Below are 25,097 nucleotides of genomic sequence, written 5' to 3'. Positions count from 1 at the left end.
AGAATTATGACTGAGATGGGGATGGTGATATTATCATTATTGACAAACGGCCAACAATGACGATGTCTAAAGCAACAAAAAAGTGTATTGTAATTTTTACAGCAGAAATGTCTTTTGTTGAGATCTTTATCTCCGTGAATATATTACATGCTACGGCTTCATACATTCTTTAAAAAGCTGTCTTTTTTTTTTTTTGATAACCTTCTGCAACATGCGACAAATAGATTGAAAACATACTTTTCCTTTTGATTTTCTTTTCGCTTTAGAAAATCAACCAGCATCTTACAGCATTGCAGATGTTTTAAGTCACTTTGTTTCAGCTCGTTGTTACGGCTATATGATGTTTAGTAACTTTTTTTTTTTAATGACTTCATCTTTTATGGATGCACGGCATTGCAACAAATTCAAGTTGCATGTTATTAGAATGTGTTTTTGTGATTTTATGTATCTTTTCACATTGCGTACTGTTGGTATGACCCTCTACTTTTACCCTAAACCTAATGATGTGGTTTGTTGGTTGAACTGTGTAAAATAATACGTCAAAATATTAAAACGTGTCTAGTTAACAAGCAGAAAGTGCCTGAAGTGATATACGCATTGATATTTTAATCAGATTGAAATATCAAACGTGTTTTAAATATCCATCCATTCATTTTCTATACCCACCTTGTCCAGTTCAGGGTCTCCGGGGGGCTGGAGCCTATCCCAGCTTGTTTTCAGTATATCTGTAAAAAATATACCCCTTATACTGACATGTATTGAATACAGCCACATGTTTCCAAATGAAAATGATTTAAAACAGCATATGGCTGCAGACATGAAGAGAAGGCAAGCCCAGGAGCCCAACAGATAAGAAACTGCTGGTTTTATCCAAGAAACAGGAAATATATTCCAGAGGGAATCCCAAAGCAAGAAAAATGGATGTAAATTTCAACAAAAAACAACAATCCAAGGCAAATGAATAACCCCAAAGAGACACAAAGTGACCAAAATGAGAGACAAAATGACAAACTGGAAGAAAAAAGATAAAAGGGACCCAAAGCGACAGTCCAGTTTCATGGCAAAATATGATAATCAGAAACAGCAAACTTCATATTTCTGCTGATGAAATGACACTAATGACTAAATAATACCATGAGATCAAATCTGACCAACATGAGACCAGAGACAACCATAAAGTAGTGTCAAATGACCACAGAGAGATGCAATGTGGCTACAAAAACACCCCAAATATGCAAAATGAAAAACATGATGCTGAAAATTAACTCTACACATCAAATGACATGAATAAAGATGTTTTGATTCATTCTACACCTCTTTTTAACCCAGGGGACAATTCATTCCTGTGTCAGACTGTAGAATAGGTTTAACAATTTATCTATCAGTCAAATTCATAATATTCAAGTTCTCAAAGGAACAACACAGACAAGCTTTAACTGGGAAACAAAAACTGCTGTATGGGAGTTTATGTCACCCATGGGGCTGAGGTGATTCGTCATGTCCGTCCGCATGATGTGAGGACGATCCGTGCCAGCGACGTCACGAATAAGTCAAACAGTATAGGTGGAGAGAGGCAGAGAGAGCGAAAGGGGACAGATTCCTTTCGCCCCTGTGAATGTCGGAGTGATAATAATATCACTGCTAATATCAGCACTGCATGTGCTGCTGCATCTGATGCATCAGACTGCCTCCTCTGCTGTCTGCCTGCGGATCTGATGCGGCTTCGCAGCATCCTCTCTGGCATCCAGAAGTGACGGAGGACCGGTGGCGTACAGACAGGGAGGGGTCCTTTCATTCCAGGGCTGCCTCCTGCTGGATGGAGCCCGACTATGTACAGACAGCGATGGCCATGGGAGACGTCTCGAAAAAAGCGTCAGCTCGGAACGTGGCGGTGGAGAGAAAAAACCTAATCACGGTCTGCAGGTCAGTTTATTGTCAGAGAGGCTGTGTGGGGGTTTCTTTTATTTCTATTTGCCAGTGGCGAAAGCCTGGGCTACATGCAAGCGGTTAGATTTGAATTTTTTAAAGAGCTACAAGCTACATTTATTCTTGATGATCATGTGGTTATATTTAGTCTTTTTAATAACAACAACCTCAACCCGCTGTCTTCATTTATTCTATTTACCGGCAAAGGAAACAGCCTACAGAAGGAACATTTTGAGATCCACTGACGTCATCCATGAGTCTGTTTTATGAACTCTCTGAGCCTGTATGAAGCCTGTTTTACAACCCTGCGGTATAGATATTTATTATACACATCAAATTGGACATAACTCACACACACACAAAAAAAAAAACTCTGACTGTGTGAGTTTATGACATCTTTGTCAGTGCAGTTTATTTTCTCTTCACTGATGGCGTGGTTGCTATGACGACAACCATCCTGGAGCAAGGACTAGCTGGCACCCCAGGGACTGAGGGCAGGGAAGCAGTGTGAGGCCTGTACACAAAGCCCCGATTGGACTCTGTGAGATTTTTAAATGTACTTTACTAGAGATTAATGATGTTCAAACGTGAGCTATAAACCAGGCATCAATTTAAACACATATAAGATGCAAAGTAAATTTCGATTGGAGGAAAATAAAAGGGATAAAAAGCACATGCATTCTCCTTGATGAAATCTGAGCATAAACAAATACATTCATTGTCTAAGCCTGACCAGACAGCAGCTGAAATTCAAGAGCCTAAAGCGAAGAACAAACAAGTGTCATATTTTGTTTTTATTATGATTTTATGATGAACTTTGTAAAGATAAATTAAAACCATTTTGCAGATACTGTAATTCTGACTTAATAAGTCATTTAGGAGTGAGGCATGCAAGGGAAGATGTGAAGTTTAATATCATGTCTAAAGATGCCTCTCGGTTAGCAGACAGTCACTTTAAAAAGGATTACAAGGAAAGCTGAAATTAGTTGGCATTCCCTTCAAAGATAATACGCCTACAGAAACTAGTTTGAAACCGACTGTATGGCTGCTCTGTCTTGTCTCTGTCAACATGTTGCCATTAGTAACAGCCATCAAAGTTGGCAAATCATTTTTCTTATTGATGGCCACGTCCATAAACTTGACATGCTGACTCCAGTAAAATGTGAATGACAAACTTTATGTAAATTTGACTGAAAATTACTGCATGGACAAACATATATTTGGACAGTGAACTTCTGCAACATACTTTTCCTGAGCCTTTGACAGGTGTATCGAGATCATGTCCCAACCTTGCTGCCTGTAATACTGTAAAAACACATAGATTGTGCTCATTTTTAAGGATAGTCAGCCAATTATTGTCGAGCCAAAGAGGCTGAATGACACATTGTTTCCTTTGGAACAATGGGGAGTGAAATCACTTGACTAACTGGCGTGTGTTAGCATTGTCTTATTGATGTGCACACCCCATTTGAGCTCACAGTGTGTGGGCTTTAAAGTGGTAAATTTGGTGAGTCTGCAAAAAATAACCAGTGGCCTGTCCGTCTAAATTAATCTCATTGTGTTCTGTTGGAGGCTTTTTTTTCCCCTTCGTCAACAGGCGTAGCATTTAGCAGGTGTTCTTGCCACAAATAGACCCTCTGAATTATTTAGTGTTCAGGAAAAGATTTAGGAGTGGTCATTTCTGGAGAAAGATAACCTTGCTTGAGATAAAAAAAAAATGCCACAGAAAAGTTTAAAGGTGCATTTAAGACTTGTTATACAGATTTGTTGTTAGACTAGAGAATCTTTAATATTTGCATTTTCTGGTAATTATGAATTATTTGTCCATGCAAGCCATTAAGGGGATATCAGTCAATTTATTCATCACTTTAGCCCTGACTGAAGTAGCATTTATAACTGCACTTAATTGATCCAGATAGTAAAGTCTGATGAGATATAGTCTGCTGACGACACTTTGACTTCACGACAAAGAAATTTGTGATTTTAAGCGAGAGTCTTGATAAATTTTGACAGGATTTCCATACACTTAAATTGGCAAAAACATTTGCTCACAGGTCCAAATTTGAATTTGTCCATTAATTCGGTTGTTTTATACCAAAAACTAAAAAGGTCAGTCTCAGCTGTGGTTGTTAAATTGTAGTTTTGTTTAGTGTCAATGAGCAAATGTTAAAATATGAACAGACAAAGACGAAATGGTTCACAAGTAGATGTTATTGTGTATTCCTTTTACACCAGATGTTATGAGTAAGCAGGAATAGCAACACGTTTTGGCTAGTGGGGTTTGCTAACCAGCTACCTCAGCTATTGTTAGCAACTTTTAGCAGGACCATTTGATAACTGTAGGTTGTACTAGTACACTTTCATCACTCAGTGCACAGAGCATCTGTATTGCATGTTGAAGTAAAGGCTGATGAGGTTCCTGCAACTCTCCAAGATAGGGATCCTGTTCAGCTGGGGAGTAAGGATGTAATATTCCAGTTGAAATTTCCCTCTGAATTGTTAGCATACAAGCGTTAGCAGTGGGCTCGACACAGTATGTGCTTTCCTAGGTGCAGTCACAGAGCAATTTGTCTAACGGTTACATATAATTTGTTCATGTTTTCATCAACAAAACATTGCTTGTAGAAACACATAATCATTTCAATATTGGCTGGCAGTGTAGCCTTTTGTGACTAAATTGAACTGTTAATCCTAGATTAAGAGCAAGTAAATTTGATCAGGCTCAAGAACACCAAACAGCAAACACATAGCATGCAATGCATGAAAAATGCCCTTAAAAGTGCTTTGCTATTATGTAAAGGCTTTGTTGGACAGTGACACAGAAACAAAATCATGTTTCAGTGAAAGGCAAGCCAAGATAAACCTGTTTAGTATTGGTGCAAAGAACTAACATTGTGTTTATGTCAACACAAATACTTCAAAAATATTATGTGGCTGTTCTATGAACCTAGGAGGTTGGTTTGGCTTGACCTAACTTTAACTATGGTCTTTGGGATGCTCATTGTTTTATTTCCTCAAGTTTTACTGTCAGATCTGTTTTGTCAATTATATCTTACTAGAGAATTAATAGAATGAAGAAAGCAACTGCTCAAATCCTTCATTAGAAGTCTCTGACTAGTTACTATGATCTGGTTAATCAGCCACAATGTAAATATCTTCCATAAGCAAGAGTGATATTAAGATACAATTCATAAAGAGTTCACAGGAGATTTGCAAACTCCAGCAGTATGCTGAAACTAAATAAGTGTTGTATTAGTTTTTATAATGACACTTCAGTTTTGGATTTGGATAGATCGAGATCATAATTTTGAAAGTTTAAGATCAAGACAATTAGAAAAATGATAATAATCATTATATAAAGTAAAGCTGCCTGACTACTGTCTGAATCCACTAACTATACGTGAAAATGTTCTTCAAAATCTGCACAAACTCGCATCACAGGAGGGCTCCCTAACAGCTGTGGATGCATCACATCGGACTACTGTCTTAAAAGCTATCCAGTAAATTGAGTTGTTGGAGCTTCCTGGAAAATCTACCATTACACTCTATCGCAGTAAATGGATGACATCAGGCTGAGGCATAGAAATGAGAGTCTTCAGGAAATGGAAGATACATTATGATAGTCACACTCACAAATAGTCACATGAGAAGACTACACGAATATACACAGGGAATATTGTTTCATCAAATTGAGGACACTCGCAAAACATGTTTGTCTGATACGGTTGGGTTCGTATGTGGACTTTGTGCTTTGTTATTATCAAGTAGAGATTTAAAGCTGTTGGTTTATAGTTTGATCTTTGACTTGTTCTGCAAACAGTAACATGAGGAAAAGAAAAAGAAAGCAAAACAAAAAAGTCATAATCCAATATAATCTTCTGACTGACTAATTTATTCTCATGATAACGTCATTCTTGGCATCCAAGCTCTGTGTTTAAATCTTTGTTCTTCTATCTTTCTCTGCCACATGTAGGTTTTCAGTTAAGACGCTGTTAGAGAAATACACAGCTGAGCCCATTGATGACTCATCTGAAGAGTTCATCAATTTTGCAGCCATCCTCGAGCACATCCTCAGTCACCGTTTTAAAGGTAAATGAGCTGAAGAGAGAGTTGGCTGAAGAGAAATTTAGATAAAGCATGTGATACTGATGAATAACAATGTTTAATGTCATGGGAAAAAAAGTTTGAAGCGTTAATTACTCCAAAAGCACCATCTGTTCCTGCCTTGTTTTTAGAAAGCAATCCAGTCTGTAGCTGTACCAGTTGGCCCAAGTCTTCACCATTTACTGAAATTGATACACTTTGCACTGTTACATATGTTACATTTTACATTTTACATTCTCTTACAAGGCTCTGGTAGCTGGTTTGATGGTCAGAGGAGTTATTGGGACTATGTCCGCTTGGCCTGTGCTAAAGTCCCCAACAGCTGCATCAGTAGCATCGAGAGTATGGAAAACATCAGCACCTCACGAGCAAAGGCAAGTGCCACCTAAAGTTATTATTTAGGTTTAAAATTTCAGACGCAAATAATCCGAAGTGTCCAAAATGCTGCCTAAAGTAATGCTGTACTTAGATAGCATAAACCATAATTGCTGCCACATCAAGCAAGACAAAATGCCCCCTAATACCAACAATCATCCTGTTTTGTTCTCACACCATGATAATAACTCTCAAGGGTCATCTTTGTAACTGACCTATCATGTTGCTGTGATGTTAACGCTTTGTGGACAAGGAATAAATATGGTACAAATCATGTATTTATGTATTAAATACCTTAAGGCATCCTCTTTTTTTTTGTTTATTATTTAATTTTTTAACTTTTTACAATATCAGGGCCGAGCCTGGATGAGAGTAGCCTTGATGGAGAAGCGGTTGTCAGAGTACATCGCGACTGCTCTGAGGGACAGCAGGACAACCAGGTCAGAAAACTGATTGTACCTCCCCAGCCAATAATGTTGCACAGTCCCTGCATGAAACTTTCTCCCGCCTAACTGTTCTTGTCTTTGGGCTTCAGGAGGTTCTATGCTGAAGGAGCCATCATGTTAAGAGAAGAGGCTACGGTGCTAACGGGGATGCTTATAGGTTTAGGAGCCATAGATTTTAGGTAGGGAGCCCTAACCTTTGTACAGTGACCTCAAAGGGAGCATTTTAGATGTGTAGTTTTTGTTCTTATTTCTGAATGGTTTCCTTTCCTATAGTTTCTGTCTGAAAGGGGAGGCTCTGGATGGAAAGTCTGCAGCAGTGATTGACTATACTCCATACTTGAAATTCACACAAAGGTACGTTTATTGACACTGAATGTAAAATGCCTAAATGATTGTTTGAATGACCATACAGTGCATTCTGAGAACCCTGTGAACCGTTTGGGTTTCATGTTCATCATTGGATGTATGAAGCAGATAAAGTCTTCAGGGCGGGTAAATAAGATACTGGAAGTGGCTACTTTTGTTGCAGCTATGATTACCTGAGTGATGATGATGATCGCCACAGCATTGACAGCAGCACGAGTGATGACAGCATTCCAGAACACCCCTACATCCCTCTGGTCACGGACGAGGAGAGCTGGAGCACGAAGTGCCGCAAGATGGAGCAGAGGTTCAAAATCGTCAACGCTCAGAAGGTGTTCAGACAGGATGTTTGTGTTTTCAAACTCATAAATAATGTTGAAAGGAATAGTTCCCCCTTTTTACTGTTAAGTATAAGTCACATTGTGATGCCTGGATTGCTCCAACGGTGAAAATAAGGTGCTTTTATGTTGCCAGGGTTACCTGGAGGAGCTTGTGCGCCTGCGTGAGTCCCAGCTGAAGAACACAGAGATAGAAAACAAGAGGCTAAAGGCCCGGCTGGAGGAGCTACAGAGCCAGAGCCAGCAGGAGAAAAAGGAACTGGAGGCTGTCATCCTGGAGCTTCAGGAGCAGCTGTAAGGGCATTAGACATACCATGGTGTTCAGGTTTCAACTAGAAGAACAACAGCAGATTATTGTCCTCATACAGACTGATAATCAGTTTTGCAACCTACTGCTCAGCTTGACTAACGAGTGCTATTTAGTTTACGGTAGTAAACACAGTTGTTTTCTTTAATTCAGTTAAGTCTGTTTATTGTGTGGCTGTTATTAATGACACAAAGAAATTTTGCCTCATATTCTACCCACATGTGCGTCAGGACGAGCTTGATTCCCTGTGACTCACACCACCTGGCTAAAAACCTCACGATCCCTCTGGTCAACCAGTGGCCAGCCCTCGAGCCATACAACAACCGAGAAGACATAAAGCTGTTCCGCAGGTTTGACTGTCTGTTGCCTGGTTAATTTCAGCTTGCATACAACATAATCAGTTTAACTCTTGTCTTATAGTAGATATCAGTTTAGTCTCTTAACTGCAATTTGAAAACATGTATTTTGCACACAAAAAAACCACCAGATACATATAGAAAATAACAGAAGTGACTACATCCCTGGTCAATATCCATTTAATATAAAGAAGATTTTTTCCAACACCTTTTACAGTCACATAGCCCCATATCATTGCATTCCCACCTTTACTGTCAGCACAATGCATTCACTGTGTCCAGTCCAGGCCTTGTTCAAGCTAAATATGCTGACTACCTTCAGAGTCAAACTAATTAATCTTGTTCTCATCTGAACAAAGAATCTTAATATTGATCAGGCTTTTACTTTGTTACTTAGCTGTTTAATCTTGGAGTGTTGTGCTGAGAGAAACCAAACCAATATGCTTTGGGCTTCACACTCTCTGAACTATCACAGAAACTTCCCTATCTGTTTTTTAAGAGCAAGTTTATGCAAATTATGATATTATTATGATAAATAAACATATGAATAAATTTAGTACTAAAGAGTCCACTTTAGACTTTCTACTTCTACTTTACCACTTCTATCACTAGTCAGATTTGTATTTGCAGGAGAAATTTCAATAACCAAGTAAAGCTGAAAACATAGTAAAAATAAGTGTAATTGGCATGTTTTTCCCATTTTGTTTCTCATTCATTGCTTCTACTCAATTCACGTCCGAAATACAAAGGACAAAAAATATACATTAATGGCAAACACTGAGAACTAAGAACAGAAATATAGTGGATATTTTCATAGTTTCAATTTGACAGTCGACTTTTAATTCAATGCATGCCATCCTTTTACCACTTTTACCCTTTTTTAACAGTTGATAAACATTTTTTCCGGCCTGTCTGGGGGCATGCTGTTGTATGTTGTCCTCACTCATCCTCTTGTTGACCTGTAGGCGGAGTTTCCCGAGCACAGAGCTTCTTTCTGTGGAGGTCAGCCTGGATTCTGACTCCCAGAGGACTGAGGGGAAACAGAACGGAGGAGCGTGGTACACAGGTGAACCTTACTGTTCATTTTTAAAACAACATTGGGAACAATCACCCAGAAATGAATACTTGAATTGACCTGTCCTTCGTTCCTCTGTTTAAACTCAACCAGAAAAGGACTACACTCCCTCCATGATGGGCCTGTGTGGGTCTTTGGCTTCCCTGCCAAGCTGCAAATCTCTGTCTAGTCTCAAGTCCAGCGACTGCCTGGTCAACATCAGCACAGAAAACAGTCCTGCCCTCTCTCCCAGCTAGGGGGAGCTAAAGAAACACTGCCAACAGACAAGTCAACAGAAGACAAAATGACTGCACTCGATAGACGGACACATGCTCTCTTTTGTGGCCCTTTTATCAGTCCCTTTACTTTACCTTTTTGCTCTGAGCCTGGCACTCCTTCGACTTACATCTTTGTGAAGAGCAACCTCCCTTTCTGGGAGTGTTCCAACAAAGATGCACGAATAGCTGCTGTACTGCCTCATGGCCTCCTTCAGTCTTTCTCCTGGAATGCAAACAGCTGGTTTTGGCTTGACATGTCTCACTGTGTGTCACGATGTTCCATTTTGTGCAGTAACGGTCTTATACTGATCACCGTCATCACTGTAGGGTTGTACTGTATGTCCTTGTCCATTTTGTCTGTGTCTTATCAGTCTGTAAGTGTATCTTATTCTGCCTGTTGCATAACACTGGCAGAATGGAGGAGCTGTTGCAACTTTTTAGGAAACAAAGGCAAAGTTTTACCATGACAATAGTACACTATTATCAAATGATGAGGAGAGATGAGGCTTGTTTGTAATTAAGTTAAGGGACTATGATGAAGATTATCTAAAACTTAACAGCAGCAGCTTCATGATATTAGGATGAATGACAGTTTAGGCCTTACTCAATCATACTGTAGAATAGAAACTGATTTTAGGATGGGACACAGAGAACCTGTCAGACTGCTGAGGTTTGCAGAGTCACTGCAACTTGAGAGTAAAGACAGACATAATAGCATACAAATGCAAAATGCATTGAGACTATGCAGAATGAATGCTTTCTTTGTGTATTTCCTCAAAACGTGGCTTGATAAAGTAGTTTTAGCAGGAGAGAATAATGAATGTGCAAAATATGTGTGTGTGTCTTCATTTGTTATTTTCCTATGTTCATTTGCTTTTAATATTCTGTCACAATTTCATGACATCTTGTCTGATCATGTAAATTGCAATCTAATGCGATCAAGTGTTGTTGAGAGCTGGAAAACATCGCGTCTAAAAACTGCAATAAAACTGCCTTTTTTTGAAACATTAAATGATAATATGTGTTGAATGTATGGGTCATTAGTCAGGCTCGCACTAGAGGACTGGCAGCGTCATAGTTATCAGTGTGTTAATCATTTAAATATCTCTCAAATCATTGGGTAGATAGCAGTGAAATTTTATACTGACATTCATGAACTCAAAGGAATGACTACTGACGACTTTATGTTTTGATTTTGGTTCTGGCACCACCAGCGGGTCACGGTCTTTATTGTTGAGGGAAGTGACTTAATGACTATGCTTATTGTGTTGAAAAGTAACTCCTCAACACTGTTGCCTAAATTGCATTGAAATATGGTGCGTATCGCCATCACATGGAGACATTTTGTGGCCCCCCCAGAGGCATCACAATGAGGTTTTACCTTGTTTTTCATTTCATTTTTCATAGAAAAAACATTCAAATATCATTGTATCATGCTAACTTTGAATAGACCAGAAATGCTTAGTCGTGTACATTTGTATACCGTTAATGAGCAGCCATCGCATTCATCTAAAAATCGTCACCACTGAGAATATTCACATTTTCACGTACTGTAGCGCTAAGAAAACCCCCAGATTTGCTCTTTTCCGCCTGTGCCTCGGTCACTCATTGTGTTCATGTCTTCCCTTTGTGACCTAACTTTGTGAATCACGACACCGTCTCTCTTCAAATGAGTTTGAAATAAGGTGAGGTCAAAGGTTAGGCTCATTTATTCATTAGCACAGACAAATACACAGAGCAGAACAAACAGCAGCTGAATGTCCTTTGGTAAATGTTAGAAATGCATTATGTGGAAGATACATTCCAGATCGACATACAGTCCAATTAACTCCCTGGCTGTAAATAGATGGATGCCAGGGAGACTTGTGCTAAGTTGTGTTCAGTTATCTGGCTTTGTCTTTTGTGAACATGACATCAATTGTTGGCTGCAGTTGCACTAGACAGATGAACATGCAGCTGAAAACTTGGTTTAGCACGTCATTCCTCTGTGATAAAACACTTTCACACCCTTTTTGCAGGACCAGACATACATAGACGTGTGTTATCTAAGTGTGAGGTAAGGTCCTGTGTAAGGAGGGGACATTTTGAGACAGTGCGGTTTGGTGAGGCGACTCTTTGAGGCTTTGAACTGGTCTGGGATCGGCTCATGAAAGTGTTATCTTGTTATCTTTTCCCCCTTCTCCTGTCCCACCACTGGCACTCCCTTTGACACACAGTCAAGACATTTATCTCCCACAATGCACACTGTCTCACATGTGCATATGCACCACCCAAAGCTGCTGTACACCCAAGATGGTGCACACACACACACCCAGTTGGGAGTCATGATGAAAAACGAATAAATGAGTAAAGGTGATGAAAACAATTATGCAAGGTGGTTTTGTTGGCTGTTGCCCTTATGACAGATAACATGTGTAATGCACAGGTAACAACTCTGTAAGCTTGCTACAGTGTCATCTCCTATTGTTAGCCATCCTGTTAGTCCTCTGCAGATTTCTCTTCTGCATTTAACAACACACCCAACAATCATAGATTGCACACTGAAAGAGCAGTTTCAACTGCTACTGACACACCACAGGACAGTGTGCTTTCATCCCTTCTACATATTTTGTACACAGACTGTTGTTGTAGCAGATAACCTGGGCATCATATCATTTGGGTTACAAGTGACTTAGTCAACCTATGGCGGGAAGGATGAAGTTAAACTTGGTCCCTGTACCTGACCAGGCTGTCTGAAAAGGCAGACAAAGTCTGTACAGTACAACAGCACACAGAGACCTGACTACTGTCTTCTGGTTTGAGGAGGTGACCAATTATCAAAATGTTCTATCATTGTAAATCAAATGTTTATGCAATTTCTATCTGTTTCCTACAGTGTGAAAGTCTAGTAGCCACTTCTTGGCACCTGTTTTGGTTGTGCAATAGACCACAGCAAAGTTTACAGTAATTTGCAATGCCACAACACCAATTTACATAAATTAATTTGATACCCACAGGTGTAACGGATCATGCAGGTTTTAGAAATGAGCATATCTACTTTAACATTGTATTAGAAGGAACTGAAACCAGCTGATATCTGGAAAGCTATGAAAAATCCATCATTACATGAAATTTAATGATGGAAGTGTGGCGTGATAAGCTTTGGTATAGTAAAATGCAAGAATGTATACCAGGCCAAGTACTTGTCTAAGTACAATTCGAGTTTTCATACAATTCTGTTTATATTTTCAAGGTAAAATTTGTTTCTATTTTCTATTTTCAAGGTAAAATTTAAACTTTTTATTTCTTTACTAACTTTCTTGCAAGTTTTAGTCAGAAAGATACTTTGAAATTTCCATAAATAATACAAAATCCGGTTATCAGTACTGTATGTTGAAAATTACTAGAATAAACAAGCTACCCAGCATCTTACAAAGCAGCTGAATCATAAAAATGTCAGATAATGCAGTAAATTATATGGTATATATAATGCAAATGGTTTTGAAGCAGGTTATAAGGACTTTCATATTTGAGACCTTTGAGCATATTTTGATTGAAATACTTTCCACTTTAATCTTTGTAAAACTTTAAATGCAGTGATTTTACCACATTTGTCTTTAAATATTGATAGCTTCTACAGCAAAACGATGTGGCCCTTTAAATACATGGCAGAGCACACTTCAAAACAATCGCAGCATTTATATGCATGTAACAGCAGTTTAGGTATTCCCAGTTTCGTAGATACAGTTATAACCGCCAACTTATAGATGTTACAACATAAAATGTGGTCGCTCCACTCGAAATGAACGTCGAAAAATCAGTTAATGCGAGATATGAATTGGGGGCGGTGACAGAAAATTTAGTTGTCCGGAGTTTGACGGATTGATGGTGGAATGTCCAATAGGAATTAAGTTGTAGGCTGTGTCAACCAATCAAAAGTGAGCTTGAGAGTTGGGTCCACCCCTCGCATAATTAAATCCACTCCAGCGTGGTGGTGGAAGTGTTTGGAGTTTGCCATTAAACAAGAACTCGGAGGGCGAAGAACTACGTCCACTTGGCAACTTCCAAGGCCATCAAAACACGCTCTAGCCCGAGAAATCATAATGAAATACATTTCAAAAATTGCTCGGAAGACGCAGGAGTTGACGTTGAAGTGACTTTTTGAAACTGGAGCTGCTTCCTCGTTCGATAACGAGGTGAAATATCTCAACATCCTCACAAAGAAACTTTGCTTGCTAGGCTGCTAACTCGCACACAAGCCAGAGAAAAAGTGCCACCGACGAGGACGTGACCATAATAAAACGCTTCATATGTCGAGCTAAGTGTTACACTTCCAAGTAAAGTTTCTCCATTTGCTCGGAAGTTTTCTGTGTGTGATTGCAGACTAAAATTTGTAACGGTTTCGAGTAGTCATCATCACAACTGGAGGAAGAGTTGCAGCTGGTAATTTAGCCAGCCACCACCAGCGCCCCCACATCTCCACCAGGCAGAACAGCTACAGCTAATTTCAGGTAGTTAGGAGCTAAGTGGTCCCAGATTTGTTACTGTAAACATGTCTGGCCGAAGTGGAGCTGGACACACAAGATCTGCTGCTTTGGGTCCGCAGCCCCTCAAGGCGACTGTTCCCTTTAAGCTGGCCAGCAAACCCCGACCAAACCGGAGAGATGGCAAGTCAGGTATGAATTTAACACCTGTCACACCATATGGATTATGTTAATGTCCATCGTTTACCAACAGATTAACAACGTATTGATTTTAAACTTAATATAAGAGCAAAGTGAGGGTGGGAGGGGGAAGAGCTGTGCTAAAACATCAAGCAAGGGTGTCAAAAGGGACGTAGTTGCAGCATCTGTAACTGCAACACAACTTCCCAAGCGAGTTTTCAACTTTTCCCTTTTCAACTGACCTAGTACTTTTTTTTTTTTTCTAAAAAAGTCTACTTTTTGGGGGGCACTTTTTAAATGTTTTCCTCCCATTGAGTCGTTTATCACAATAGATTGCTGTTAATTATGTCGGCCTGCTGATCTTGATATTGTGTTTATGTTGTTAAATGGTAATATGCAGTAACTTAAAGCTTAGTGTATCTTTCATTTAGCCATTGCAGGTAGATGCAACATATTCAGCTCAAACCAAGCACACTGTAACACCAATGTTACCCCGCTGGTTTTCTAATACCTATGTCCTTGTTCTTGGAGATGAGATAATTACAGATAATTAGTCCTCATGAAATCCTGCCGCATCAGAGTGTTTTAACCGGTTTCCTTGTGTGAAATAAAAATGTTGTCTCTTGCACTCAAAGCTGGAAAGGCCAAATCCCACCAGCTGAGCTCAGGCATGAGGCGGACCATGTCCCTCGACGCCATCATCGGGCCTTACCTTCAGGGACATTGGCCGAAAGAACCGGAGAGCCAGAGCAGTTTGTCTCGCAAGGACAAATCCACCCAGGTCAGCCCTCTTTTAAAGAAATGTGGAAATAATAATGCTGGCAAGTTTGAATCTGAGCTGCTCTGTCTGAAGAATGAGTGGAATGCAGTACTTGATCACTGTTATCCTCATTCAGGGTTTATTTTAGAAGTCATCGTTGCGTTCAGTGTCGGTATATTTTTGGGGCAGATCGGTATGAGTCAGGATCTATTAGTCTGCAGGTTTTGCACAGGAAGAAGTTGCAAGTAAGATGGAGAGTATGAGGGAGGGAGTGTCCGGTGTGTGCACAGCTATTACAGAGTGTGAACCACAGCCATAAGAACAGTCCCTGAAGTCAGCTGACGAGGTCGTTTTGGTTGCACCCATCCTCTCTGCTCAGTGTGCAGGCCTTCACCACTGCTCTTCGGTTGCCCACATCCTCCACTCTTTGTTTTTCAGTTTCTCCTGCTCTTTAACTTTTTCGACAAGTGTGAAGAGAGTCTGTGGGTGTTGATGATATGATGTGGCTGCAAATGAACCTTTTTAGCATGAAAAGCTCATCTATGCAGAGTGGCAAGCTACTGGTGATGCAAATGTCAGGTCTTTATGTGATGCGCCTTGAACACAACAGTCCTGAGATGTGATATCCTGCTATTCACATGCAGTCTTCAAAGCACTGGTTCTTTTTCTCATGCAGACCCCGGACTCGTGGGCAGATAAATCCCAGGAGGGCAGGAGGGGTAGTGGCAGCCACAAACGTTCAGCATCATGGGGCAGTGCTGAGCATCTGCGAGAGGTGAGTTTCCACTTGTGTTGCTCAACGCGTGTTCATAACAGACAGATTTTTTCCAAACTCGGACTTTCTCTGTTTGTCAAAGTCGGCGAGGTCATGAAAAAAAGCCTGACTCTTTTTTTTTTTTTTTTCTAACATCATTGAGCAACAGGAGGCAGATGATCTCATCTGCAAGGATAACTTCCCTTTTTTTCACTGATTCTCCAGCTCTCATATTTTATCTGAATCATCCCGTTATCGTATCTCAAAGTGGTTGTCAAGCTGTTTTTTTATGTTAGATCTGCGATGTGTGCATTTAAGGGACTTGTGGTGTGTTTTTGTGTACGAGCTGACTGACAATTAACGTATTCGTTGCAGATTGCTAAACTAAAACAACAACTCCAGCAGTGCAACAAACCTGCAGTCTCTGGGGGCCATGACAGAGATCGTCAGTGTGGCTACCCTCACGGGAGCTGTAGCCTTGGAGCTACTCAGGTACCCCGTCATCATCACACAAACACACTGACTTCACCCAGGCCATATGAATGGACACGATCTTCTGTCTGTGAAAGCTGTCGGTTCCCAGATAGTTCATCACTGATCACAAGTGAATAAAGAAGCCGTGCAGCTCTACACAGGAAGTGAATCAAATAAAACACTAAAGCAACAGGAAGATCACATGCGTTTCTGCTTCTCAGGAAGAAATGCATAGTTCTGCTTTTCAGCACAGCTGGTGCTTGTGTTGTTGCACGGTGCTACTCTTCACTGGGTTCTAGTGCGTTCTGACCAAAGTGGCTACAAATCAATAAATGCCTATTTTAGTCATTCATGGTTTTAAAACTTGTTTTTACCAACAAAAAAAAAGGAAGTCTGGAGGATTTATTTCTTATATTAATACTAACAATGGACTGTATTTATGTAGCGCTTTTCATATGAAGGAAGTAGTCATGAAGCACTTCAGAGAAAGATGTTTTAGAAAGTATCTTGTCTCATTGCATGTCAAGAGGTGCTGAACCGAACTTTGTGTTGGCTTGTTTGTGTCTTCAGACTCAGCCAATTCCCATCCCCCTCACTCCCCTGTCTACACTGGTCCCTCGACTGCGCTGCAGCGTGGAGGGCCTCAACCAGGAGCTGGAAGGCATGTTCATCAGCCAGCCGCCACTTCCACAGCACACGGTGAGCGTCATGACGGCCTCCACACAGCGTGAAGGCGTTTCTGCTGCTGTCTTATGTCCGGAATAATTTCAGCGTCATTAAAACACAATGCAAATCATTTTGTTTGTGGTCTCGACAGCTTCTCGAGGTTCCAGACGGTCACAGAGCTCCAGTCCCTTTGCACAGCCTCAGCAGCGGATCTCAGAATGACAGCACTACCACACCACTGTCCTCATCTTCCTCCTCACCCTGCTCCTCCCCCAACTACATCTGCACCTCCCAGCCTAACTCTGTGGATGCTTCTGTTGACCCTCACCGAGGTTTGTTTTGACTTTTTTTGACCACATAAGTGCAGACCATTTGACATCTTATTTAGTCCTTTGCAGTGTTTAGACACAGACATTGCGTTCCATCTCACAGGTGTAGCAACGGACGCTTATTTGTTTCCCCTGACTGGCTTTTCTGTGGCTCAGTACACCTATAAACAGAAGTTTCTGACATGCTGCAGGAAATTGAGCCAAACTGTTTCTAAGTAGTGTGCTCATATTGCCTCAGATCTTATTTTAATCCCATTTACTTCATACATTCAGATCTTTTGTCAGTGTCTACTTTCATTTTCATGTTTTGCCATTGCGCTGTTCCCTCAGAACAAAACATTCAGTACAGAATGTCTTTGTGTGATGCGACAACTTTATATGGATATTTGACCCAAGAATGGCAGAGAAGCTGTTTTTTTTTTTTTCTTTGTAGATGTAATTGTGTTTGTTAGTTGGTCATTTTCTGGAAACCAAATGTTGATAACTCATCCCACCCATTTCATGCCCAATGACAGACTTTGTCCTTCTGCCCCCACTGTTAACTCTGCCAGAAAGCGCTCAGGACCTACGAGCTAGCAAGCAATTATGGGCTGACACCAGGGCTGTCGAATAAAGTGGGAGGGAAAATTAGCAGCTGTCTGCTCTTCTCAGTTTTTCTTTTTTTTTTTTTTGCATTAAACTGACCAAAACCAGACATTGGAAATGGATGTAAATATGTTAGACTGATTCAAATAATATGAAATTGAAGCTCTAAAAGCTGGACCACCACGACGATTGGAGATCGACTCACTCCTGCACGGATATCCCCAACTAGATATTATTAGCACTCCACACATGCTCCAAAATTCCATCTTTTTGTAATAATGGTGACGTGTAAGTGGGAATTAATGCAGTTGAATTCCCAGTTGAGCTGCTCTTATTCACCTTTTTTTCAGTTTCTTTTGTCAAATGACTCCATGTGCCAGTGTGAGTTCAGTTCTATTCGCTGGTACGATGATCTCCAACCGAGAAAAGTTAGGAGCGTTTGCATTTCTTGGAACATTTTCTCACACGGTCCACAGTGTAAGACGCATTTCTGTCAATACCTCTATTCCTTTCACATGCAGGTATACTGGGATATGGATATGATCAGAAGTCTGTCACAAGTGCACAACCTACCACTTGTGTCTGGTATTTGAGTGCCCTCCTGTGGTCATACTGGGTATAAATATTAAAAGCTCATTTTTGACAGCTTTAGTTGTCGTTCTTTTCTGTTGTGAAAGCGAGGTCGGCCTTTAGTCCTAATTCTTAGCTGCGAAGGAAATGGAGTCACCACAGTGGGCCAGTATGCAGAATGGCAAGATCTGAACTATAGTTGTCAAGATATGAAAGAATTATTAAGATCTCAAAATGTCTGCTGCCCTAAAAGGCAAATTTTATTTAAATTTTTTCTGTGATTTTGTTATTAAGCTAAATGCTTGTAGAATCCGTTTTACATCTGAACTGCAGCCCAGAGATTTTTCTAGCTGTGCTCCAGACGGTGTACATGTTTGCCTTTTGTCCTGATGGGACCCGTCCACCACCTGCGACTCAGGCGTTGCTTTGGAGTGTTTCTTTTTGTGGATATCCTGCTGCGAAGTGACTGTGCGAGCAGCAGCTGTGTCGTAAATTCTGACCTGACTCCCAGGTGTTCATGCTGTATGCGACAACCGGCCTTCGTCTACGGAATTAATTTTCTTCTCCTCTGGTTTTGTTCTTTATAGACGGTATAGAGATGTGCCTCTTGTCTCCGTTGTCCTCCCAAAATGAGGCTGACGTCTCCCTGCCTCTGCTGATCTCTTCCTCTCCGGGACCCAACAAAAGTTGCTGCTTCCAGAGAGAGCCTCCGGAGGGATGCGAAAAGGTCCGAGTCTGGGAGGAAATCAGGTGTGTTTTTGTTTTTCATCTGAATGTGACCGGCCGCCTTGGCAGTTATAGATGGGATGGAGTTGGATTGAATACCACTACGGAGAAATATTGCAGTCCACATGACACTTGTTTGCAGGTTGATCATTTTATTTTGAAGTGCTATTAACATTTCTGTTAGTTTCTTACATCATGACCATTTTCCCCCAAAGCTATCACTTCAGCATGAAGTAACGCACCGAGTCTTTGTGTAGTGGTTCCAGTGTCTGTTTATGATGAAGTCTTGATGATGAAGTGTTTGAGCAATATCTGATTTTTAGTGCTTCTAGCAAGGTGAGTGGATAAGTCACGCACTGGGTTTCTGTTCCTTAAATGTCAGGCATGCATGAATGCTCTTGAGTTTGTGGGCTTGGAGATTTCGCAGACTTTGATCATGGCTGATATGCTTGAATTAGCAGAAACTACACCAGTGGGTAAATAAAGATGGGACAATGTAAGGCAGCTGTTTTTATTTTTTTATGACATTATGCACTTGAAAAGGGAATAACCTGAAAACCTATTATATACAACTAAGGTAAATACTGACACTTGTGGGTTTCAAGGTTTTTTTCTTTCTTTGAGTGGCATGTGTAGCACGTGTGATCGTGATCATTTTATCCTGAAGTTTGTGTTCAATCTGTACCTCATTTCCACCGCTTATACTTTTGAGTACGAGTTTGGCCTCACAGCCACATCTCCTTTCATTCTTTAGTGCTCCACGCCAACCCAAGCCAGCCCTCATCTCCTCCTGCCCAGACCCCAACAAGGTGAACTTCACCCCCCATGGGGGCTCAGCCTTTTGCCCTGTCAGCCTCCTTAAGCCTCTGCTCCCCTCCATGGACCTGTTGTTCCGCAGCCTCGCCGTCTCCCCAGCAGGGAGTTGTTCCAGCCAGGGAACGAGCCAGACAGCGTCCTCTGGTAACCGGGCTTCTCCCTCAGATTCTCCGGCAACCGCCACCGTCATGGGAGAGGGCTCCGGAGAGGGCCTCGCTTTCTGATCCCCTTTGTGGAAATGAGGTGGCAAATATTTAACTGGCTGAGGACAGGTGTGTTGAGATTGTGTTTTAGGAAAGGCTCACTCCTTTCTTTTTAAAGGTATAAAATAGCCAGTTAGATTATAGTCTTTGGAGAGGTGGGAAGAAGAAAAAAAAAAGGGGGATGAAGATTGTACACAATCCAAAGTAAGTGCTTTATAAGCTATAGTTTTGGGTTTCAAGGAAATTTGACATCTCTAAATTTGGTTCCATCATTTTATTATCCAAAGACATATATTGTTGGCCAAAAAAAACAACAAATGAAACATGGAGCTTTGACACATTGTTTGTTTGACTGACTGCTCACTTACTGCACAGATTTGTTTTCTTCAAAGAAGCCATGAGCTGCGTTTTATGTGTCCGTCTCTGTCCAGCGTGTCGGGAGTCTGGGTGCAGTGAGAAAACCCCCTTCTTGGATGAGCTTGCTTGTTTTTAAGTATTCAAAGATATTTATGTGCAGCTCGACCTTGCACGCGTCGCTAGTGCATGACAAATCAGTTGGGTACTTTATATTTGCTTGATTTAAAAGGAAAGACAATGAAATCACATTTTGATTATTGTGAACTGAAGGGAAGTTTCCATTTGTTCGGAGCTGGGTAGCATCGATACCTTCAGGCTTCGGCTCATGCGTTCCTGCTTTAAAGTTTTACATGTTTTTGTTATCTTGTGTACTTACAAAAGAAAAGAAGAAGGAAAAAAAAAACTAATTTGTGTATGTGTTAGTGGATAAAGACCTATAATTCATTAATGTTTCTAGATGTGTGCTTGACGGTATGTTTATAGTTTGAGGTTTCACAGCCTAGTTGACTACCTAACCATTTTTAGTGGTATAGATGTGTCATCCTTGATGTTTTGCTGAAGATGTTCTTTTTGTTCTGCCAAGCTGACAAGTCGATGATCAAATAGTTTTTATTTCTGGTAGATATGTTTGCACAAATTGAACTGCTACTTTTGAGTCGCAATTCTTATTTTTATATTCACTTTTTGTACTTTGTTGTAAATTTTCAGAGTAGTAAAGTGTATTTTCTACATCTTTTTTTTTTGTTTCCAGTTACCTGCAGCATAAGCTAAAAACCCCTGTTCCTTTTTAGTTTTGTTCTGTCAGTCTGTTCGAGGCGGGTGTTACGTGAGATATTGTTTTGGGTAGACTTTTATGCACTTCCAGGGAGAGGCTTTCTTTAGTAGAGGCGTTTCTTCCACACGTTGTTCCCGGGTTTATTGTCTGACAGGTTCGTTTGTATGTGTGCATGTGGATGGAAAGTTGACTGATCTTTTCACTAATTTCTAGTTTTAGCGTTCTGGTGAAATGCAGATGGATTGAAACAGTCTTTTTTTTTTTGTTTTTGTTTTTTTCCAAATGATACTCAATGCTTCCTGAGTCTTTTTGGATGCTGGGGGATGTACTGTTGTCTCAGGTTCTGTCCACATAAACATATGATGATAAACTGTTGTCTGTGTCATGATTGAATCATTCTGAAGTCGCATCTCCTAACGATACAGAGTGGTGCCAGACCTGTGGCCCCATTTGGGAAATGGGAAGAATGATAAATATTTTTCCTACCGTTCACAATAATGGAGTACTGACAAGCTTCCATCGCTGCCACATCATCCAGATGTTGAATTTTTGGATCTTTCCATCATCTATCTCCAAAAGCAACTTCACTAGTTTCATAATCATAGAGGGAGAAAAAATCTCATGAAGAAAGTTGTCATGATTGGCTTTTGTGTATCCAAGCTTCTTTCCTTCCTGCAGATGACTGCAGTCATGACTGTTTTCACTATTTTCTGGCATTTTGGCAACAAATTGATTAATTGATCAATGCAAAAGAGTGTAACTTACTATCCAACCGTATCGAGATGGTGACCTTTCTATCAAATCTGTTTATGGCCCCCTTTTTTATTAAATTCTGTTTTTATTGGATTGTGTTGTCACGATGGTGAAAAATGACCCGATTTTTGCTGGTAAAATGAACTGTTACTCTGTGGTAAGTCACGCTCTCCCACCCCCATACCCAAATAAATCGAAGTAGATTTTGTCCTTCAAAGGTGATTAATCACAGATGCACTCTTGTTTTCAAGGGGTCCTTTCACAAAAGTGTGGTGAAAAAGGGAGATTAGGGATAAATTAATGATGGCCATAAGAACAACAACGTTAATGAATAGGTTTCAACCTTAAAGAGAATTGTTGTAGCGAGTCTTTCTTATCTCTTGGGTAATAATCTAGTCAGTGGCTGGAAAATGGCGAGAGGCCTGGAAACGGTCTCTTATTCACAGTTCAAAATAAACCTGAAGGGGTCTTCGTGTTTTTTTTTTTTTTTTTTTTTTTTTTCTAATGTCCGTCTCATTTCTTGTGTACGTGTGTGTTGCAAATAAGAAATGGAGGCGGGGGACTTTAAGAGCTGAATACAGTAAATAGAGTTTAACCACGTTGGGGTTCAGCTACACAGCTGTTGTCGTTGCATTGTGGGATTGGCTTACAGTCAATGAGGTGGTGTACAGCTCCGCGTGCGTCAGGCCTGAGAGAAACCGGAGGAAATCCACCCAGCTGCAGCGGCGCGCGTGCTGTCCACAGAAATTCGCTTTAACGGACTAGTGTCGGAGGAACGTCCGCCATGTCGTCCATACTGGGAGTCGTCTCCAAGCAGCTCAAGAGCCACCCAGCTGTAAGTGCCCCCCACCGCATTACCGTCATTTTCGGTGTTATTTGACTAACAACCCTGTGACATTGAAGCGTGCCTTTGAGGAGCGCTGTGGACGCGTGCCGTTAGGCAGAACGCGCGCCTCCGACTCTCAAAATCTCCCTAATTGTCCGACGTGTGACAATCTGCCAAATCTAAAAAAAAAAAAAGGTCTTAGTCATCCACGCGCTGCTTGATTTTTTTGTTGTTGTTTTTTTAGGGAGGGTGAATGTAAACGTTTGGTCTGTTTGACCGCACAGGCCTCACGAATAAAATGTATAGATGTAACAGCATGATATTTTAAATTCCTCAACACACAGATTTCGGATGAAACGGATGATAAAAAGCTTTTGAACGCACCTAAATCCACTTTGTGTATATTAAGCTATTTTGTTATCCGCCCATTTTAAAAGCTTGTGTGTTTGCTCTGGCGTCCGCCTTATGATTATTTTTGGGAGTGTAAAAATTTGAGTCACCAGCTCGACTGCTCTGTGATAGCCGACGTTCAGAGGCCAGAAATTGTAAAAAGATTTGCTAAAATGGTGTACCAAGAAAAAAACATATGGAGGAGGATGATGGCAGCTATGTATATCGGTCGGTGGAGCACGTACAGCGTCGTTTGGTCTTCCTGACTGAAGTCTATTTGTCCAAGGACGACAGGGTGAAACTGTTTGCTTTATGGCAGCGTCCATATTAACAGACCAGTTATGTGCTTATGTCCCCTGCTGTTCACTCACTGAGTGAAACGCTAGTTTCCTTCTGGTTAAAATTAGGTAGTGTTCATTATGTCGCTTTAACTCTGTGTAATAACAAGACATTAGGATATATATACATTTCAGCATGAAGACCTGTTTTAGGCTGTTACTGTTCCTCCTGAGAGTGTCTTGCTAATTTCACAATCAGCCTTTAGAATTTTTTCATGATTGTCTAGTGATCTCTGCTTTTTAGTTAAGAGTTCGACAATTTGAACGTGAGATTATTTGGATAAAACAAGTGGAGGTGATACACAGCACAAGAAATCTGCACACTTTCTTGTCCTTGTGTATTAATACAACTTCTGTCCTTTGCCCACTAGCTGATCCCCCTCTTCATTTTCATTGGTGGTGGGGCAACAATGAGCATAATGTACTTGGGAAGATTGGCTCTGAAGAACCCTGACGTCTCGTAAGTATCACCTGAGACAGTAGCTGTTGTTTTTCTTTGGCCTCGGCTGACTTTTTGTCTGTCAGTGGTTTTTAAAAAGTCGGGTGATTTTACAGTGTTTCGTGTTGGGCAAAGAACCAGAATGTCTTCAGCAATTTGTTGTTTTACTAAGAGTTTTCCTCTTTCTCTGTCTTCAGATGGGACCGTAAAAATAACCCCGAGCCCTATAACAAGCTAGAGCCCACCCAGCAGTACAAAGTAGGAGCCCTCTACACATTTTGCACTAGTAACATGCGAGTTTATTGCTTCTCTGATTCCTTAATGTGTTCGGTTAAAGCGCAAGCCTCATTCTGCTATCTTACGTCAAAGTCCATGTCTCTATCATACTGATTGTGTGTACTTGTCTCTTTGTTTGTGTGCACTTCCAGCTCTTCACAGTGAACATGGACTACTCCAAACTGAAGAAGGACCGACCAGATTTCTAAGTCAGCGTGTCTTGTCTCATCTGTGTGAGGAGCCTTTGCTCTTTTTATCAAATACAGAGAGGCCATGAAACTAAATGAAGGATCTGAATCTGACCGTCTATTACCAGTGTGAAAGAGGAAGGGGGATCGTTCATTCACAGATGACTTAGACTAAAACAGGCTACCACCTGTTTTACTCATTGATGAATGTATTTTATTTTGCTTTGCTGTGCTGTAAATTATTAAAACCATTACAATCACGTGGCTCGTTTTCATCTTTACTTTTCGCACAGGTTGGCTTGAAAGACCACCTGACATCTGTTATCGAGATCAATAATGCCAAATGCATATTAGTATGTTCATGGTGCTGCACTAACACAGTGTTAATAAGTATATTCTAGTGTTTTGGGCTATTGTTATGAAATCAAGTAGTTCTTTCAGGTTTGATTACAGTGTAAATCGTGAAATGATCTGACCAGCAGTAACTTAAAAGCACAGAGTTTGATGCCTGGTCATCCACTTCTTGAAAGAAACCAACTTGAATCACTAAATCTTTACCTGTATTCTACGCGATGTAACTTCCAACTAAGCTTAACTGTAAGTTTTGAAGTTTGTGTGTGAGACTCTTGATATTGAGTCTCACAAAGGCTGTCAGTAAATCTGCCGTTAAACTAATATTTAC

The 25,097-nt window shown here is 40.6% G+C and overlaps 3 protein-coding genes across 3 annotated transcripts; all 3 read left to right on the top strand.

Annotated features, from left to right (window-relative positions):
• The first annotated feature begins 1,561 nt into the window (after positions 1-1,561).
• Positions 1,562-10,559, top strand: rundc3ab (RUN domain containing 3Ab). Its single transcript, XM_072373133.1, has 11 exons — positions 1,562-1,923; positions 5,900-6,015; positions 6,277-6,404; positions 6,760-6,845; positions 6,941-7,030; positions 7,125-7,205; positions 7,381-7,546; positions 7,689-7,846; positions 8,090-8,209; positions 9,181-9,281; positions 9,384-10,559. Exons 1-11 carry the CDS (start codon positions 1,817-1,819, stop codon positions 9,524-9,526), a joined length of 1,296 nt encoding a protein of 431 aa, XP_072229234.1. The 5' UTR covers positions 1,562-1,816; the 3' UTR covers positions 9,527-10,559.
• Positions 10,560-13,526: 2,967 nt separating this feature from the next.
• LOC140279013 (protein FAM117A-like) lies at positions 13,527-21,575 on the top strand. Its single transcript, XM_072374187.1, has 8 exons — positions 13,527-14,202; positions 14,826-14,971; positions 15,627-15,725; positions 16,080-16,196; positions 16,749-16,877; positions 16,996-17,176; positions 18,916-19,078; positions 19,809-21,575. The coding sequence occupies exons 1-8, from the start codon at positions 14,079-14,081 to the stop codon at positions 20,092-20,094; spliced, it is 1,245 nt and encodes a 414-aa protein (XP_072230288.1). The 5' UTR covers positions 13,527-14,078; the 3' UTR covers positions 20,095-21,575.
• A 921-nt stretch (positions 21,576-22,496) lies between these two features.
• Positions 22,497-24,675, top strand: ndufa4b (NDUFA4 mitochondrial complex associated b). Its single transcript, XM_072373756.1, has 4 exons — positions 22,497-22,793; positions 23,884-23,972; positions 24,149-24,209; positions 24,380-24,675. The coding sequence occupies exons 1-4, from the start codon at positions 22,743-22,745 to the stop codon at positions 24,434-24,436; spliced, it is 258 nt and encodes an 85-aa protein (XP_072229857.1). The 5' UTR covers positions 22,497-22,742; the 3' UTR covers positions 24,437-24,675.
• Positions 24,676-25,097: the final 422 nt, after the last annotated feature.

Source organism: Leuresthes tenuis, unplaced genomic scaffold, assembly GCF_036924035.1.
Source record: "Leuresthes tenuis unplaced genomic scaffold, fLeuTen1.0.hap1 SCAF_20, whole genome shotgun sequence".
Taxonomy (NCBI): Eukaryota; Metazoa; Chordata; class Actinopteri; order Atheriniformes; family Atherinopsidae; genus Leuresthes; species Leuresthes tenuis.
This window is presented reverse-complemented; position numbering and strand designations above follow the sequence as displayed.

What these genes read in the sequence shown, in the direction of transcription:
- ndufa4b (XM_072373756.1), top strand. Translation starts at nt 22,743, where the DNA reads ATGTCGTCCATACTGGGAGTCGTCTCCAAGCAGCTCAAGAGCCACCCA. An exon ending in AGCTCAAGAGCCACCCAGCT is followed by an intron (nt 22,794 to 23,883) that starts GTAAGTGCCCCC and finishes TTTGCCCACTAG; the next exon opens with CTGATCCCCCTCTTCATTTT. An exon ending in AGCCCACCCAGCAGTACAAA is followed by an intron (nt 24,210 to 24,379) that starts GTAGGAGCCCTC and finishes GTGCACTTCCAG; the next exon opens with CTCTTCACAGTGAACATGGA.
- LOC140279013 (XM_072374187.1), top strand. Translation starts at nt 14,079, where the DNA reads ATGTCTGGCCGAAGTGGAGCTGGACACACAAGATCTGCTGCTTTGGGT. An exon ending in CCGGAGAGATGGCAAGTCAG is followed by an intron (nt 14,203 to 14,825) that starts GTATGAATTTAA and finishes TTGCACTCAAAG; the next exon opens with CTGGAAAGGCCAAATCCCAC. An exon ending in TTCTGTTGACCCTCACCGAG is followed by an intron (nt 17,177 to 18,915) that starts GTTTGTTTTGAC and finishes TGTTCTTTATAG; the next exon opens with ACGGTATAGAGATGTGCCTC.
- rundc3ab (XM_072373133.1), top strand. Translation starts at nt 1,817, where the DNA reads ATGGAGCCCGACTATGTACAGACAGCGATGGCCATGGGAGACGTCTCG. An exon ending in AAATCGTCAACGCTCAGAAG is followed by an intron (nt 7,547 to 7,688) that starts GTGTTCAGACAG and finishes TTATGTTGCCAG; the next exon opens with GGTTACCTGGAGGAGCTTGT. An exon ending in CGGAGGAGCGTGGTACACAG is followed by an intron (nt 9,282 to 9,383) that starts GTGAACCTTACT and finishes AAACTCAACCAG; the next exon opens with AAAAGGACTACACTCCCTCC.